General features: G+C 43.2%; 1 protein-coding gene across 13 annotated transcripts in view; it reads left to right on the forward strand.

Annotated features, from left to right (window-relative positions):
- CALML4 (calmodulin like 4) overlaps positions 1-18659 on the forward strand; it is a 45296-nt gene extending 26637 nt beyond the window's left edge. For 5 of the 13 annotated variants that reach the window (XM_056571631.1, XM_056571624.1, XM_056571627.1 and 2 more), the window contains 3 exons: positions 10306-10446; positions 12397-12588; positions 17478-18650. In XM_056571631.1, the coding sequence (XP_056427606.1) occupies positions 10380-10446; positions 12397-12588; positions 17478-17575 (357 nt within the window). In that variant the 5' untranslated portion in view covers positions 10306-10379 and the 3' untranslated portion in view covers positions 17576-18650. Of the gene's footprint in view, positions 1-368; positions 560-612; positions 687-7712; positions 7751-10305; positions 10447-12396; positions 12589-17477 lie in introns of those variants that run through there. The other 8 variants (XM_056571628.1, XM_056571637.1, XM_056571630.1 and 5 more) reach the window with 8 other exon arrangements.
- The last annotated feature ends 826 nt before the right edge of the window (positions 18660-19485 follow it).

Genomic DNA, 19485 nt, shown 5'->3' on the forward strand with positions numbered 1-19485 from the left:
ATCTCCCCCCCCCCTGTCATCATCCAGACCCCCATCATCATCCCCCCCCCCCTTCATCATCACCGCCTGTCAATCCCTTCATCAGTGGTCTTCAACCTGCAGACATCCAGAGGTTGCAAAACTACAACTCCCAGCATGCCCGATGGCTGTCCGGGCATGCTGGGAGTTGTAGTTTTGAAACCTCTGGAGGTCCGCAGGTTGAAGACCACTGCGGCCTTCGTCATCATCCAGACACCCCCTTTCGTTTTCTACTCACCTCCCCTCGGTGGGAAGGAAGAGTGACGTTGCCTTGACGATGTCGTCGTTAAGGCATCGTCACCAGTCCGGGGCCGGGCCCGGAGTGCAGAAAAGAAGGCCCCCCCCCCCCCCAGTGAAAATGGACAGCCCGGAACGACTAACCCTCCTCACCAGACGGGAGCATAGATGGCCCGGACCAGCTCACCCTTCCTTCCCACCGAGGGGAGGTGAGTAGAAAACTAAAGGGGGTGTCTGGATGATGACGAAGGCCGCCGATGGCTGTCCGAGCATGCTGGGAGTTGTAGTTTTGCAACATCTGGAGGTACGCAGGTTGAAGACCACTGAGAAGGGATTGACAGGCGGAGAGTTCACTCAAGTATAAGCTGAGGGGGGTGTTTTCAGAACGAAAAATCGTGCTGAAAAACTCGGCTTATACTCGAGTATATATGGTAGGTAAAATAGACTAAACTGTTGAATGATACTCTCACAGACCTATCGTTTGTCCTAAGCCTCAGCACACATTTAATGGTGGTGATGTATAGGCAGGAATGCATTTATTACTCTGCAATGGACAGTGATTATCACATTAATATAAGACACTTATCTGAAAAGTCCAGCCAGGCTAATCAGGTTTTAGACTAATGTGGGTCCTTAGATGGTGTCCAGGCATGCTGGGAGTTGTAGCTTTACAACAGCTGGAGGCACACTGGTTGGGAAACATTGATCCATATAAAAAAAAAAAATCAAGTTACTGACTTTAACCCCTTAAGGACCCAGCCCAAATATACCTTAAGGACCCGGCCATTTTTTGAACATCTGACCACTGTCACTTTAAGCATTAATAACTCTGGAATGCTTTTACCTTTCATTCTGATTCCGAGATTGTTTTTTCGTGACATATTCTACTTTATGTTAGTGATAAAGTTTTGTCGATACTTGCATCATTTCTTGGTGAAAAATTCCAAAATTTGATGAAAAAATTGAAAATTTTACATTTTTTTTACTTTGAAGCTCACTGCTTGTAAGGAAAATGGATATTCCAAATAAATTATACATTGATTCACATATACAATATGTCTACTTTATGTTTGCATCATAAAATTGACATGTTTTTACTTTTGGAAGACATCAGAGGGCTTCAAAGTTCAGCAGCAATTTTCCAATTTTTCACAAAATTTTCAAAATCAGAATTTTTCAGGGACCAGTTCAGTTTTGAAGTGGATTTGAAGGTCCTTCATATTAGAAATACCCCACAAATGACCCCATTATAAAAACTGCACCCCTCAAAGTATTCAAAATGACATTCAGTAAGTGTGTTAACCCTTTAGGTGTTTCACAGGAATAGCAGCAAAGTGAAGGAGAAAATTCAAAATCTTCATTTTTTACACTCGCATGTTCTTGTAGACCCAGTTTTTGAATTTTTACAAGGGGTAATAGATGAAAAATCCCCCCCAAATTTGTAACCCAATTTCTCTCGAGTAAGGAAATACCTCATATGTGTATGTCAAGTGTTCGGCGGGTGCACTAGAGGGCTCAGAAGGGAAGGAGCGACAATAGGATTTTGGAGAGGGAATTTTGCTGAAATGGTTTTTGGGGGGCATGTCACATTTAGGAAGCCCCTATGGTGCCAGAACAGCAGAAAACCCCAACATGGCATACCATTTTGGAAACTAGACCCCTCAAGGCACGTAACAAGGGGTCCAGTGAGCCTTAACACCCCACAGGTGTTTGACGACTTTTCGTTAAAGTCGGATGTGTAAATGAAAAAAAAAATTTTTTCACTAAAGTGCAGTTTTTCCCCCAAATTTACCATTTTTACAAAGGGTAATGGGAGAAAATGCCCCCCCAAATTTGTAACCCCATCTCTTCTGAGTATGGAAATACCCCATGTTAGGATGTAAAATGCTTTGCGGGCAAACTACAATGCTCAGAAGAGAAGGAGTCACATTTGGCTTTTTGAAAGCAACTTTTGCTGAAATGGTTTTTTGGGGGCATGTCGCATTTAGGAAGCCCCTGTGGTGCCAGAACAGCAAAAAATACCCACATGGCATACTATTTTGGAAACTACACCCCTCAAGGAACGTAACAAGGGGTCCGCTGAGCCTTAACACCCCACAGGTGTTTGACGACTTTTCGTTAAATTTGGATGTGTAAATGAAAAATTTTTTTTTTTTTACTAAAATGCAGTTTTTTCCCAAAATTTTACATTTTTACAAGGGGTAATAGGAGAAAATGACCCCCAAAATGTGTAACCCCATTTCTTCTGAGTATGGAAATACCCCATGTTAGGACGTAAAATGCTCTGCTGGCGAACTACAATGCTCAGAAGAGGAGGAGCGCCATTGAGCTTTTGGAAAGAGAATTAGTTTGGAATGGTAGTCAGGGGCCATATGCGTTTACAAAGCCCCCCGTGGTGCCAGAACAGTGGAACCCCCCACATGTGACCCTATTTTGGAAACTACACCCCTCACAGAATTTAATAAGGGGTGCAGTGAGTATTTACACCCCACAGGACTTTGGAACAGTGGGCTGTGCAAATGAAAAAGTTTATTTTTCATTTTTACGGACCACTGTTCCAAAAATCTGTCAGACATCTGTGGGGCGTAAATTCTCAATGTACCCCTTATTACATTACGTGAGGGGTGTAGTTTCCAAAATGGGGTCACATGTGTCGGGGGTCCATTGTTCTGGCACTATGGGGGCTTTGTAAACACATGTGGCCTTCAATGCCGGACAAATTTTCTCTACAAAATCCCAATGGCGCTCCTTCTCTTCTGAGCATTGTAGTTCGCCCGCAGAGCACTTTAAATTCACATATGGGGTATGTTCTTACTCAGAAGAGATGGGTTTACAAATTTGGGGGGGCTTTTTTCCTATTTCCCGATGTGAAAATGAAAAATTTAGGGTAACACCAGCATTTTAGTGAAAAAATATAATTTTTTTCATTTTCCCATCCAACTTTAATGAAAATTCGCCAAACACCTGTGGGGTGTTCAGGCTCACTATACCCCTTGTCACGTTCGGTGAGGGGTGTAGTTTCCAAAATGGGGTCACATGTGGGTATTATTTTTTTTTGCGTTTGTCAGAACCGCTGTAAAATCAGCCACCCCTGTGCAAATCACCAATTTAGGCCTCAAATGTACATGGTGCACTCTCACTCCTGAGCCTTGTTGTGCGTCCGCAGAGCATTTTACGCCCACATCTGGGGTATTTCTGTACTCAGGAGAAATTGCGTTACAAATTTTGGGGGTCTTTTTTTCCTTTTACCACTTGTGGAAATAAAAAGTATGGGGCAACACCAGCATGTTAGTGTAAAAAAATAAAAAAAATTTACACTAACAGGCTGGTGTAGCCCCCAACTTTTCCTTTTCACAAGCGGTAAAAGGAAAAAAAGCCCCCCAAAATTTGTAGTGTAATTTCTCCCGAGTACGGAGATACCCCATATGTGGCCCTAAACTGTTTCCTTGAAATACGACAGGGCTCCGAAGTAAGAGAGCACCATGCGCATTTGAGGACTAAATTAGGGATTGCATAGGGGTATTCTACGCCAGTGATTTCCAAACAGGGTGCCTCCAGCTGTTGCTAAACTCCCAGCATGCCTGGACAGTCAGTGGCTGTCCAGAAATGCTGGGAGTTGTTGTTTTGCAACAGCTGGAGGCTCCGTTTTGGAAACCCTGCCGTACAAGACGTTTTAAATTGTTTATTGGGGGGGGGGGGACAGTGTAAGGGGGTGTATATGTAGTGTTTTACTCTTTATTAGGTGGTAGTGTAGTGTAGTGTTTTTAGGGTACATTCACACTGGCGGGTTACGGTGAATTTCCCACTAGGAGTTTGCACTGCGGCAAAAAATTTGACGCAGCCCAAACTTGAAGCAGGAAATTTACTGTAAACCCGCCTATGTGAATGTACCCTGTACGTTCACATGGGGGGGGGGGGGCAAACCTCCAGCTGTTTCAAAACTACAACTCCCAGCATGTACTGACAGACCGTGCATGCTGGGAGTTGTAGTTTTGCAACAGCTGGAGGCACACTGGTTGGAAAATCTTCAGTTAGGTTCTGTTACCTAACTCAATATTTTCCAACCAGTGTGCCTCCAGCTGTTGCAAAACTACAACTCCCAGCATGTACTAATCACCGAAGGGCATGCTGGGAAATGTAGTTATGCAATAGCTGGAGGTACCCAACTACAACTCCCAGCATGCCGAGACAGCTGTTTGCTTTCTGGGCATCCTGGGAATTGCAGTTTTGCAACATCTGGAGAGCTACAGTTTTTTGACCACTGCACAGTGATCTCCAAACTGTGGACCTCCAGATGTTGCAAAACTACAACTCCCAGCATGTCCAGACAACAAACAGCTATGTGGGCATGCTAGGAGTTGTAGTTTTGCAACATCTGGAGGGATATAGTTTGAGACCACTGTATAGTGGTCTCAAACTGCAGCCCTCCAGCTGTTGCAAAACTACATATTCCAGCATGCCCAAACAGCTGTCTGGGCATGCTGGGAGTTGTAGTTTTGCAACATCTGGAGGGCTACAGTTAGAGACCACGGTCTCAGACTGTAGCCCTCCAGATCTACTTACCGGCTTCCGTAGGATCCCAGCAGCCGTCCTCTTCAGAAGCACGTGACGCCGCCCGCCGATCAACGTCGCCGCAGCCTCCGGACGGGTAAGTGGACGTCGGCGCCCGGTCCCCTTCGGTTCCCCGTTCTGCCCCGCCTATTGTGGGAGGGCAGGACGGGGAAAACGAAAGTTAACCCCCCCGCCCCCGGTCTGCTATTGGTCGTCGCCTCTGACGATCAATAGCAGACCAATAGCAGGGATAGGAGGGGTGGCAACCCTGCCACCTCACTCCTATGCCTACAGGGGGATCGTGGGTGTCTTGGACAACCGCGATCCCCCTTCTATTCCGGGTCACCGGGTCACAATAGACCCGTATGACCCGGAATCGGCGCAAATCGCAAGTGTGAATTCACTTGCGATTTGCGCCGATCGCCGACGTGGGGGGGTCTGATGACCCCCCTGGGCATTTGCATGGGGTGCCTGCTGATAGATATCAGCAGTCACCCCGGCCCGGTCCCCGCCCGGCGCGCGGCGGGGACCGAAATTCCCACGGGCGTATGGATACGCCCTGGGTCCTTAAGTACCAGGACGTCAAGGCGTATCCATACGCCCTAGGTCCTTAAGTGGTTAAAGTACATTTCTATGTCATTCTTTTTAGGTTCAACATTCTGTGCTGATAAAGTTCTTTATAGTTGTAGAGGCACCATTTTGCTCATACAGTACTCTCCTACTTAGACAAACTATTAAAGGGGTACTCCTGAGGGGGAAAAATTTCACCCCCAAATCAACTGGTGCCAAAAAGATATACAGCTTTGTAAATTACTTTAATTAAAAAATATTAGTCCTTCTAGTACTTATCAGCTGCTGTATGCTTTTCTTTTTGAATTTCCTTTTTGTCTGCTTACAGTGCTCTCTGCTGACACATCTGTCTGTGTCAGGAACTGTCCAGAGCAGGAGAGGTTTGCAATGGGGATTTGCTTCTGCTCAGCAGATTCTGAAACAGACAGAGGTGGCAGCAGAGAGCAATGTGGTCAGAATGGAAAGAATTACACAACTTCCTATGGAGCATACAGCAGCTGATAAGTATTAAGATTTTTCAGTAGAAGTAATTTACATCTGTTTGTAACTTTTTTGGCACCAGTTGATTTAAAAATCCCCCCCCTCCCCTTTGGAGTACCCCTTTATGCTCTAACGTTCATAATAGTTGTGGATGCACCATTTTTCTTATAAAATACTTTAAAGGAAATCTGTCATCAGTTTCTCTTGCACCAACCTGTCGGTACAGACAGCTAGTGCAGTTACACGATAAGAGCAGACAATCTCCAGACAGCAAGGCGGGATGGATAGGAGCGCTGAGACAAGGTAGTACTTCTACCTTGTCTCAGCGCTCCTATCCATCCCGCCTTGCTGTCTGGAGATTGTCTGCTCTTATCGTGTTTTTACCCCAGCAGGAAGACGCTGCAGAGATACCTTGATGAAATGCCTTGTTCCATTGTTTTACTTGGCTGTAGTACAACTCCATGCGGCAAGCGCAGTTTACACTTGGCGTTACCGATCACACTCTGGTGTTACACTACGGAGCGCATCTGTTTGTGCTTTTTTATTTCAGATAGTGCAGTTGACACTGATGACAACCATACTTACCTGATCCCGTTCTATGCTCCGGTTCTCCCGCTATCTTCCTCCATTGTTTTCGTTCCTGGGCCGACTTGTAGCATAGCCAGAGCTTCCAAACATCACCACTGCTGTTTGCTAGCAGCGTTACCCAGCAGAGAAGCAGCAGCAGTGACGTCACTAAGCTCTGCCCATGCTTCAAGTCGGCCCAGAAACGAAAACAACAGAGGAAGATAGCGGGAATACCGGGGCATGGAACTGGACCAGGAAAGTATGGTTGTCATCAGTGTCACCTGCACTGTCTGTCTGTACTGACAGGTTAATGCAAGTGAAACTGATGGCAGATTTCCTTTAAATTTCTGCATAGACATACTATTAAATGATATCTATCATTTTCTTCTGATCTTCTGTCACATTCACTTGTCCAGGTGCCGAAGCACTTTATTGATCGCTGAGCCCATTTGTCTCTAATTGACTCTGATCAGAGAGCCAAGTGGACAATGTCAGGATTCATAGGTTCATTTTCTATAAATCTGGACACAAAATGACAAGTTTGCAAAGTACGATAGGTGTTCTTTATATTATCACCACTAGGTGGCGCAAATGCTTACTGCATAGTATTTATACATTGTATTCATTAAAGGAGGTTATTCAATGCTGTTTGTTTTTCCATAATTTGCTCATATAGTATTAATGAATAAATAATGATAATAAATGACCAATTTCCTCACTTTTGCATAATACAACCAATTCTGCAATTCCTATGATGGTCACTTGACTGTATCAGCATTGTTTAGCTTATGCTCTAGCTGAATCGCGATAATTGCGGATTGCTATATAGCGATTTGACCCTTTGCTAAATCTTTATCTGAGAGGAGAAATAGTGGACCGCACCCTGGAGGGGCCGCTCCGTGCGCATGGGAGCGACCATAAGGTGTAAAACGGGAGTCGGCGATGGTAGTATGCTCAGCTCTAGTGCAGCGGGGCTCCTCCATTGTGCGTCTCACTGTGTCTCCCCCAATACAACTGGTTGCCGCATGAATACAGTGCAGCCATGCGGCGGGTGTATGAAGAGAGCTCAGGAGCTGAGCTCTCTTCATACTGGCTAATGCCGGACATCACCGAAACCGCTCAGTCAATGGCGTGAAAATAAAAATAAAAATATATATATATACCAAAACAACAGGATTGCTAATTTTTGGTCTCTTCATATACCAGAAAAAAAATTATAAAAAGTGATCAAAGAGTCCCATCGAAACAGAAATGGTCCTGATAAAAACTACAGATCACAGAGCAAAAATTGAGCCCTCATACAGCCCGTATACGGAAAAATAAGAAGGTAATACGGGTCAGAGGAGGCCAATTTTAGGCATACACATTTTTTTTACAAAAAAGATATAACATTTTTAGGTAATATATTAAAATAGAATAAAGATAATCTGTCATTTTTACCAAGAAGTGCACTGAGTAGAATCAAACACTCCCTACCCTAGTGCGCTTTCCCACGCGGCTGCGCTGCACCAATGCCGGAGACTGTGCGGACTAGGCCAGGCACATGAAATGCGGAGGAGGAATTAAGATAATTTCTCCTCGATTCATATCCAATACCCTCCATTTTATGTTTAGTCATTGTACATGAAAGCGGGTGTTTGGCTTTATGAAATAAGGGGATTGGATATGAACTGGGGGGATTTTACAATTTGTTTATTATATCACGATCACATATCGAAATAGCATTATTTACCTCCATAATCGCAATTGGACATTTTCCCTAAATCTTGCAGCCCTAATCGGGTTATTATGGTTATTTGCTGTACATCACTCTGTCTAAATGGGATGTACAGCTGGGATGTACAGTCCATCTGACTGGCCGCACGATTGAGCCTTGTAAAGTGAGATGGATCAGTGCTTGTTTCCTGACCACTGTCGGCCCATCTAAAAGGGCCCTCAGCTTCAGATGTGGCCAGACAACTATCCAGGGTGGTAGCAGAGAACACTAAGGGTCTATTTACACGGGCAGAATTTCACCTCAAATGAAAGGCCAGTAGACTTCTATGGGATTCCACACTTCTGAATTTCCGCATCAATTCCACACACATGGCGTGAAGCATTTTTCACACCTTTTTTTTGTGTGTGCTGGTAATGTGTAGGAGCGCCAAATTTATTAAAAGGTAGCAGGTCACATTTTCAGAAATTTCTCTCTTCACATACACCAAAAAGTTAAGTCTGGGCTGGTGTCGTTTTAGAGACTTTTCAGTGGCTTTGCGCCTTTTCACAAAAAGGCGCAGTTCATAAAACCCTTCCATATCATGTGTATTGTCAAAATCTGTGGATTCCAACTCAAAATCAGCAGAAATGTGTAAATCAAAAGGTGCAAAAAAAGGCGCAAATAAACCCTGCTTGTGCCTTTTTTTGTGCCTTTTCTAGACACAAAAAATAGTCTAAAGACAATGATAAATGTCGGCCATAATTTGCACTAGCCAGAAACCACCCAAGGAAGAAGAATTGGTGCAGAAATTCCACCTGTGTGAATAGGCCCTAAGGCTAGGTTCACACTACGGAATTTCCGCCTTCAATTCCACTTTGAAATTGCAGGTAGAAATTCCGCTTACTAAAATGTACTGTATAGTGAATGGGTTTCCGTTCCAAAATTCACACTTTTAAAAATTTGTGAAGCGGAATTTGTGAACGGAAAATTCGCTTGAAAATTTCCGCCTGAAGAATGGCGTTGCTCATTTTTCAGGCGGAAATACTCGCGGAACACATTGTAGTCTATTAGAGACTGCAGTGTCCACGTGGTCCTAGCGCCGACAGATTCAGTCGGCGCTGGCCGTTATCTGGATCTATGGGTGGAAATTTTCTGTCCGGAGATTCCGTAGTGTGAACCTAGCCTAAGGTTTAATTCACATGGCGGAATTCCACCTCAAATGAAAGCCCATAGAGAAGCGGAAATTCAGAAGTGTCAACGGGAGTCCAGAAACCCATAGAATATATTGGGCTTTCATTTGAGGTGGAATTCCGCCATGTGAATAAACCCTTAGGCTAGGTTCAGACTACGGAATTTCCACCTGCAATTCCGCTTTGAAATTGCAGGCGGAAATTCTGCTTGCTAAAATATATAGTGTAGTGAATGGGTTTCCATTCACAAATTCACACGGAATTTGTGAACGGAAAATCTGCTTGGAAATTTTCACCTGAAGAGAGTGGCGTTGCTCTTTCTTCAGGCGGAAATACTCGCGGAACACATTGCAGTCTATTGGAGACAGCAGTGTCCGCGTGGTCGTAGCTGGCCGTTCTCGGAATCTCCGAGCGGAAATGTTCTGCCCGGAGATTCCATAGTCTGAACCTAGCCTTAGTGTTCTCTGCTACCGCCCTGGATAGTTGTCTGGCCACATCTGAAGTGAAGGGCCCTTTTAGATGGCCGTGACATCACAACCCTCCAGCACTGAACCCGACGCTTTAAATGAACGCCGGGTGCTGCACGGAGATCGCAGGGGTCCATAGCGATCAGACATCTTATCCCCTATCCTTTAGGGGTGGAGTACCCTTTTAAGCAATTTCACTGTTTTGTTTTTCAGCTATTGCAAGCGAATACCATTTATTTTTATTTTTTTTACTTGAACTGGAAAAATCATTTGCAATTTTTTACAGTAATTTATTTTCTTGGTTTTATGAATTTATAATGTTCAGCCATTATACATTGTTTTGTGACAGATCTGTGACTTGTGGATTTGCTATTTATTAGAAAAAAGCAAGCTTGGTGATATCCCCTCTAAATGTGGGAATTCCATGGTTTTTGCTAGTGGTTGTATATGTATGACTTTTTGTGTAAACTATTCTAACCTTTCGGTTCACAGCGTGTATTGCTTATTGTCATATGTCACTTTCTCTCAGAGTTCAAGGAATGTTTCAACCTGTACGATAAAAAGGGAAAGGGCAAGATTCCTGCTCAAGACCTTCTGACTGTTATGCGTTGCTTGGGGACTTGTCCTACCCCCGCAGAAGTCACCCGTCACCTGCAGGTGCATAAAATTGGTATGTAATGTAATAATATCTAATCTGCATGGCCGGAGGGGGTTGATGCAAAGAAATCAAAGAACACCTTCTTGAGGCTGGGGGGGTCGTGATGTCACGCCATGCCCCCTCAATGCAAGTCTATGAGAGGGGGCATGGCAGCTGCCACGCCCCCTCCCATAGACTTACACTGAGGGGGCGTGACATGACATAATGAGGGGCGTGGCCGTGATGTCACGACCCCCGCAGCCCGTACCCAGCGTCCGGAACAAAATGTTCCGAATGCTGGGGCAGCAGCAATTTACATCAATGGAATTCTGTAGACCCATTAACACACCCGAATTTTTTGCAGAATGTGCACAGCTAAAATTCTGCATTTTGTCAAAAATATAGGTTATGTCTTCTATTGTTGTGGAATTTGGCTCCTCTAAAGGCAGATTTTGTGTGGAATTTATGTAAAATGAAACTTTTGCAATGAATAAAGGCACTTTGTTAACGTGCACTGTGGATTAATGTGGAATTCATGCGGTAATTGCACAAATTCCGCATTGATTCTGCAAATGATTGAAAGATATCAAATTTTGGCAAATTAATGCATTTTTTTCGCAAATCTATGCTGAATCTCTGTCCTAAAACCTAAGGGTCTGTTCACATTGGCAAATTTACTTGTGAGATAGCAGTGTGTTTCCTGCTGCAAGTTTGAACTGGAGCGGGCTCTCCACGGCAGATTTCCAGAAGCAGAATTTCTGCAGCAGATTACATTGACATCAATGGGGTCTGCTTTGGTTTTTCCACAGCAAAAATTCCTTTGCCCAAAATCTGCTGCGGAGTGTACGCTCGGTTCAAACTTGCAGCAGGAAATCTCACAATTAAATCCACCAATGGGAACAGACCCTTAGTGCCCTTTCAGCAGTATATTTCCTGCAAATGATAACGGACACTTAGAACGTATATACACACGCCGGACCGAATTGTGGATCTGCAGTTGTAAAATCGGCAACACCTCCAGCAGCAGCAAGCAGGCCAGAGGGGCTGGGGAGCCTTTATTCATATGTCATGCGATGAGCTGCGTAACTTTAAAATAGACCTTGAGGCAGGTTTGACTGTAACATGCTGTGGCTTGTGGGGGATAGGGCATTGTCCTGGAACTCTACCCTTAAAGTTGTCAACAAAAACCTTTTATATAATGTAGATAATACCATTATATGTATTTTGTAATATACATTGGCTGAAATTTTTTTTTATATTTTCAGGTTAAAAAAAATGCTGTCTCTGCAGCTATTGCCTGTGTGTCCCTATGAGGAGTCCAAATACAGGAAGTGAGGTCAGGACAAGCAGGGATCTGTGCAGGCTCCTGGCTTGTCAATCATGCTCATGTGTGAGACTATAGCATGTCACAGAGCCTCAGTGTACAGAGCCCTGCTTGTCCTCGGGCCCTGCTTAGTGTACAGAGTCCTACTTGTCCTGACCTCACTTCCTGTATTTGGACTCCTCCTAGAGACACACAGGCAGTAGCTGCAGGGACAAAAATATACATATATTTTTAACCAATGTTTATTACAAATATACATATAATAGTATTATCTACATTACATAAAACGTTTTTGTTGAGGACAGGTACACTAACATTTTATCTCAAGCCGATAAAAAAAAAGTACAAAACATCAGTTTAAATTTCATTGTATAAATAGGGTTTGAAAACACATCAATATGTGCAAAATAGAATCATTGTAGTCCTATTAAAAGGGTCTATTCACATGGCAGAATTTGCGGGATTCTGCCTCAAATTAAAGCCCATAGACTTCTATGGGATACCGCACTCCTATTCAACCTTCTGAAATTCAGAAGTGTGAATGGGAGTGCGGAATCCCATAGAAGTCTATGGGCTTTAATTTGAGGCAAAAATTCTGCCGTTTGAACAGACCCTAAGGGTTAAATCTGTTCTTATTAATAACACTAGTCCCTACCCAGCAGGTAAAGATGGAGAACTGGAATTCTCAACCTTCCTGACCATTATGTACCGGCAGCAGAAGCAGGAAGACCCGGAGAATGAGATCCTTGTAGCCATGCTGATGACTGACAGGCAAAAGAAGGGATTGATCCCACTGGCTGAGCTGAAGGCTAAACTATGCAGAATGGGGGAAAAGTTAACACCTGAGGAAGGTAAGACGAATATAGAATAGTCTATGTTGTGCTAGATGACTTGTGTTACCATTGTATTTGTATATTGCGGTGTTTGGAACCCATTATTAACCTCTTAAGGACGCAGGGCGTACCTGTACGCCTTGCGCCTGGACCCCGCATCACACCGGGTTGGTCCCGGCTACTATTCATAGCCGGGACCCTGGGCTAATAGCGCACAGCACAGATCATTGTGCCGCGTGCTATTAACCCTTCAGACGTGACGATCAAAGTTGATCACCGCGTTGAAAATGAAAGTAAAAGCTTCCCGGCAGCTCAGTCGGGCTGATCGGGACTATCGCGATAAAATCGCGATGTCCCGATCAGCTACGACACGAGCAGAGGCCCCCTTTCCTTGCTCCATCGCGTCCGAGCTCCATCTGAGCTACAGGCTTGCGCAATCAACCCCCTATTACACTGTTCCATGCAAAGCTATGGCTTTGCAGGGATCAGGTAAAAGATCAGTGTGTGCAGTGCTATAGGTCCCTATGGGAGCTATAACACTGCAAAAAAAAGTTAATAAAAGTCATTTAACCCCTTCCCTAATAAAAGTTTGAATCACCCCCCTTTTCCCATAAAAAAAAAAAAACTGTGTAAATAAAAATGTGGTATCATATGTGGTATCGCTGCGTGCGTAAATGTTCGAACTATAAAAATATATCAGAAAGAGATGCAGTCCTACTAGGTATAGGGCAAATAGGAAACAAATAGAGAGAATAAGAAGAAGTGTCTAAAACATAAATAAATAAATTGTATTTATTGAATGATAGTCTCGATGATGTTCTATAGTCTGGGCAGGGCCCTTGCCACAGACTGAACAAAATATATTAAAAGAATATTAAGACCTATATTGTACATAAAATTTGCACTGTTGCGGGAAATAGATTGTTAAAAAGTCTTGAGAATAAAATATATTCAGGCTAGTGGGTTAACAAAGTCAAATAACAGTTTTGGGAGCGCTGGAGGCTCCTAAATAAATGCCCACTGCAACAGTTTGTACGCGTATTAGCGCTGATGCAAGAAGAACAATAATCCTCTATCTCCGACAGCACGGAGACCGGGTAAATGAGGAACAAAGTTGGAAGATCAGGCACTTAGTGCCTCTTACCGGCTCCTGGCGGAGGACGATTGCTGGCAAACGGGAGCAGATGTATTTGTGCAGATGTATTTGTGGTATGTCCCCTTTGGCCCGACGGCACGGGAAGATATAAGAGAGACGCACGGAGTCCAGTGGTGGTGATGTCCTGGATGCCTCTCAGTCCCGGTAGCACGGGAGCAGATGAGAGAGGGGTCCGGTGTTGAAGATGAGTTTAACAGCGTGTGGCAGCACTGTGAAGTGCCTCTCTGCCCCGACGGCACGGGGTCAGATGTAGAGGTGAGGATAGCCCAATAGGTGTCCCGATCAAAGTGCAGATTATAGCAGTCTAAACCAGATGCGTTTCGGGGAGCTGGGTCCCCTTTTTCAATGGTAGCATCATTCAGGTGAAAGTAAAACAAGACCTGGATTATGTTAGGGCAAATAAGCCCCAATAAAGTTTTTAGACACAGAAAGAGAGAAAAAAATGAAATAAAGAAATAGGATAGTAATAAAGAGTTGGTGAAATTGGTATACGTAGGTGTCAAAAAAGATAGCATAGGTTAAATAAATAAATTACTTATGTAAAGTTACATATATGTGCAAAAATAGCAATGAGTGGAGAATGGACATATAATAATTTGTTGGAATAAAAGAAGGTGTAACTTACAGTAGGAATATGGGTAAGTGGATGTGAAACTACTGACATGCATGAAAAAATGCATTGGGGTGCTGGGTCTTAGTGTTTGTACTATGATCAAAGACTAGCCGTGGCCTGAAAATGTGTAATAGTGTTAGGGGTTTAAAAAAGCAAATAGAAATAAATGAGGGGGATAAAGTTCATATATATATAGGAAAAATAAATAAATTAAACTGGAGACATATAGAGCCTAAAATGTAAAAAAAAAAAAAATATTTAAAAAAATTTATTTTTTTTATAAAAAAACATTAAAAAAAAAAAATGTTGAAAATTAAAAACATTGCAAAATAAAAAGATTATCTTCCCGTACCATCGGGCCAAAGGGGACGTACCACAAATACATCTGCTCCCGTTTGCCGGCAAACGTCCTCCGCCAGGAGGCACTAAGTTCCTGATTTTCTAACTTTGTTCCTCATTTACCCGGTCTCCGTGCTGTCTGAGATAGAGGATTATTGTTCTTCTTGCACCAGCGCTAATACGTGCACAAACTGCTACAGTGGGCATTTATTTAGGAGCCTCCAGCGCTCCCAAAACTGCTATTTGACTTTGTTAACCCACTAGCCCGAATATATTTTATTCTCAAGACTTTTTAACAATCTATTTCCCGCAACAGTGCAAATTTTATGTACAATATAGGTCTTAATATTCTTTTAATATATTTTGTTCAGTCTGTGGCAAGGGCCCTGCCCAGACTATAGAACATCATCGAGACTATCATTCAATAAATACAATTTATTTATTTATGTTTTAGACACTTCTTCTTATTCTCTCTATTTTATTCCTATTTCCCCTATACCTAGTAGGACTGCATCTTTTTCTGTTTTACTAAATTATTCTTTTGGCACAAGGGTAGGTGCAACGCAGTATCCTCGGTTTAGGCTTTCTTACTACTATATTTGCGTTGAGCTCCCCCCCCCCCCTTTTTTTAATATATTTTTTATAAAAATATATCATTAATTAAACCACACAGTCAATGGCGTACGCACAAAAAAATTCCAAAGTCCAAAATAGTGTCTTTTTGGTCACTTTTTATATCATAAAAAAATGAATAAAAAGCGATCAAAATGTCCGATCAATACAAAAATGGTACCGATAAAAACTTCAGATCACGGCGCAAAAAAATAGCCCTCATACTGGCCCTTAGGCAGAAAAATAAAAAAGTTATAGGGGTCAGAAGATGACAATTTTAAAAGTATAAATTTTCCTGCATGTAGTTATGATTTTTTTCAGAAGTACGACAAAATCAAACCTATATAAGTAGGATATCATTTTAACCATATAAACCTACAGAATAAAGAGAAGGTGTCATTTTTACCGAAAAATGTACTGCGGAGAAACGGAAGCCCCCAAAATTTAATAAATTAAATTTTTTCTTCAATTTTGTCGCACAATGAATTTTTTTTCCGTTTTGCCGTGGATCTTTTGGTAAAATGACTAATATCACTGCAAAGTAGAATTGGTGGTGCAAAAAATAAGCCATAATATGGAATTTTATGTGCAAAATTGAAAGAGTTATGATTTTTAGAAGGTGATGAGGAAAAAATGAAAATGCAAAAACGGAAAAAAGCTGAGTCCTTAAGGGGTTAACAGGCTTGAGAAACTACAATTAGGTAGTAAGTATATAGAACAGTCTTTCCCAACCAGGCTGCCTCCAGCTGTTGCAAAACTACAACCCCCAGCATGCCCGGACAGCCAACGGCTGTCCGGGCATTCTGGGAGTTGTAGTTTTGCAACAGCTGGAGGCACCCTGGTTGGGAAACTCTGCTATAGAACAGGTGTTGGTACTGCACACTACAGATCTGAAGTTATCCGCCCCACCGCCAGACTTTCAGTGCAGCAAGACCAATCTTATATAGCAACGGGTGCTCATGTCAAATATAGTACAGTGGTCCCTCAACATACGATGGTAATTCGTTCCGAACGACCCATCGTTTGTCGAATCCATCGCATGTTGAGGGATCCGTGCAATGTAAAGTATAGGAAGCTGTACTCACCTGTCCCCGCCTCTCCGGACCAGGTCCTCACCGCTCCCGATGCTGTCCAAGGGGCTCCCGATGCTCCGGTGTCTTCTTCGTGATCCTCCGGCTTCTTCCGCATCTTCTGCAGGGTCCGGACCTCGCTTTCTGGTGACGTTATTACGCTGCTGCGCCGGTGCGGCGTGCGTAGTGACGTAATAATGACGCCGGAAAGCAAGGCCCGGACCCTGGAGAAGATGTGTAAGACACCGGAGGATCGCGAAGTGGAATAGGTAAGCGAACCTGCCAGGGATGCTTAAACTGCTATCCAACAGCAGCTTAAGCATTTGGCGCTGTCGGATAGCAGTTAATGCGATGGCCCCGACATATAAAAGCATCGTATGTCGATGCTGACATCCACATGCGATGGCCTCTGAAAGGCCATCGTATGTCGATTTTATCATATGTCGGGGCCATCGCATGTCGGGGGGTTACTCTACAGTCCACGATCCAGCAGGAAAGAAGAGGGAACTAAGGTTGGGTTCATATCACTTTTTTCCCCATATGGGAGCACATACGGCAGGGGAGAGCTAAAAACTTGCGCTCCCGTATCCCTGCGTATGCGGTCCTGTATGTCAACCACGGTTTTAGGTCCGGTAGAAAACCGCATACGGGGAAAAATGAGCCGACCGGTTCACTCCGGCCGGCTCATTGAAATTAATTACAAACGGAATGGCATACGCAGGGATACGGGAGCGCAAGTTTTTAGCTCTCCCCTGCCGTATGCGCTCCCGTATGGGGGAAAACGTGATGTGAACCCAGCCTAACACGGCACTCATCTGCTGCACTTCATTTTATCTTTTAATTGAAAAAATATTCATGGCAGGTAACAGACTTGCAGGGAAATTTAAAGCAAGCACTTTACCTGACCTCCGAAGTTAACAGCACCATTGCTTGCTTTCTGTGCCCCTGCAAATCTTCAATTAAAAGATGAAATGGAGTGCAGCAGATGGGTGAGTGCCGTGTTACTTTTGTCTTCTTTCTTGCACAGTTAGGTAGTGCAGTATATACAGTATTTACTTAGCTTGTTGTTATTTTCTTCACATGCTACAAATTTATTTTATTTTTTTTCTCTTTTCAGTGGATGATCTCTTTCGTGATGCTGAGGTAGGGCCTGACGGAATGGTGAAGTATGAAGATTTTGTGAGGAAGATGACGCTACCACTACCTGACTACTGAAGTCCAACAGATGAACAATGCTTTGTTGGTACTAAGAAGTCCACCAGCACCACGAATATGTTGCTTTATTTGATAGAGTGGGGGTGGTAGTCTATTGAACAACTTAGAGGGTGCCTTTCATCAACTGCAGCCGGAACACAGACAAACTCACCACTGCTCACTGCCCGGGAGCAGTGTTGAGCTTGTCTGTGTCCCAGATGCATTCTGAGATTTAGGACTCCTGCATGAGTCTGAAATCTATAAAAAAGGACTGGTAGGGAGACCCCTAGTGGTCATTTTTTCAAAGTGGAAAATTAAATAGAGGAAGCATATTTTTTAATAACATGCTATTGGAAAGTTATTCTGCATACATTAATCTATAATATATCAAAAGTTTTTTTTTGATAAAAGGTACCCTTTAAGTCATTACTTCTGTAAATGGTGGTGCTAAACTTTAGGATACAAAATTAGTATACAAAGGAAAAAACAAAACACGTGGTACTCACCATTATAGATCACTTGCCTTTATTTTCAGCTAAAAAACAAACAAACAGATCTTCATTGGCCAAGTGGTGTGGAAATCCTGGTCTTTTTCCCTGTCACACCCACTTTGTCTAGGCCTTCCAAACTGTTGTGACCATGAAATGGCTGTAGATCAGGCTTAAGTGGCTGAAAATAAAGCAAATATTTACCTAAATGCTTGTATTCCACTTTGCATACTTTGTTGATACAAGGCTAGCCCTTTTATTAAAAGAACAAAAAATAAAATAAATAAAACAGTGCCACACTTGTCCTTAGGCTGTGTGCGGTATTACAACCCTACATTGAAACAATGGAACTGTGCTGCAATACTGCCCACAACCTGAGGACAAGAGTGGTGCTGTTACTAAGAGGAAAAAATTGATATAACCCCTTTTAAGGATGGTTTCATACACAGCATTTTTGGGGAAGACACAACTTCAGTTTTAAGATAAAACCAGAGGTGAGTCTATTTGAAACTATTTCTGGCTCAAACAGTGGAATGTAAAACAAAAACCAAACCTGTGTATGACACCAGCCTATAGTTGTTCTCCTGGAGGTGAAAATGAGGTATGTGGGTTTTTTTTCTCCTCCAGAACCGCTACACTTTTGTCCATTACATCCATTCATTTGCATGGAGATGAGCTGCAATACCTGGCACAGCTCATACACAGCAATGGTATTCAGCTCAGAACAGCAGACTGCAGTTTTTTTCACAGTTTTGCTGAATTTATATGCTTTTAAAACACAGTCTGATTATAAGAACTATGGCAAAATTAACTTACCCCCTATCTATAGGATAGGTGATAAGTAGAGGATTGCAGGGGGTCCGACCCTTGGGGCCTGCTGCGATCACTGGGATGAGACCCGGCCCTCAGTGAGGAGCACATGCTGCAACCGGCACACACTCCATCCCTTTATGGGAGCGCCGAAAAGACCAGAGTACAGCTCTTGGGCATTATTGGCGCTCCCAGAGAAATGGAGTGCGTGCGCCTTTCACAGAGAGCTGGGGTCCCATCGATCGGACCCCACGCGATCAGCTACTTATCCCCTATTCTGAATAGGGGATAAGTTAACTTCTGCTGGAGTACTCCTTTAAACTTCAATAAGACTCTTAATGGAATTCTGCAAAACTTAAAGGGGTACTCCGGTGGAAAAAAATGTTTTTTAAATTAACTGGTGCCAGAAAGTTAAACAGATTTGTAAATGACTTCTATTAAAAAATCTTAATCCTTCCAGTACTTATCAGCTGCTGTATGCTCCACAGCAAGTTATTTTCTTTTTGAATTTCCTTTGTCTGACCACAGTGCTCTCTGCTGGCTGACACCTCTGTCCATTTCAGGAACTGTCCAGAGCAGGAGAGGTTTGCTACAGAGATTTGCTCCTACTCTGAACAGTTCCTGACACAGACA

Source organism: Hyla sarda, chromosome 4 (genome assembly GCF_029499605.1).
Source record: "Hyla sarda isolate aHylSar1 chromosome 4, aHylSar1.hap1, whole genome shotgun sequence".
NCBI lineage: Eukaryota > Metazoa > Chordata > Amphibia > Anura > Hylidae > Hyla > Hyla sarda.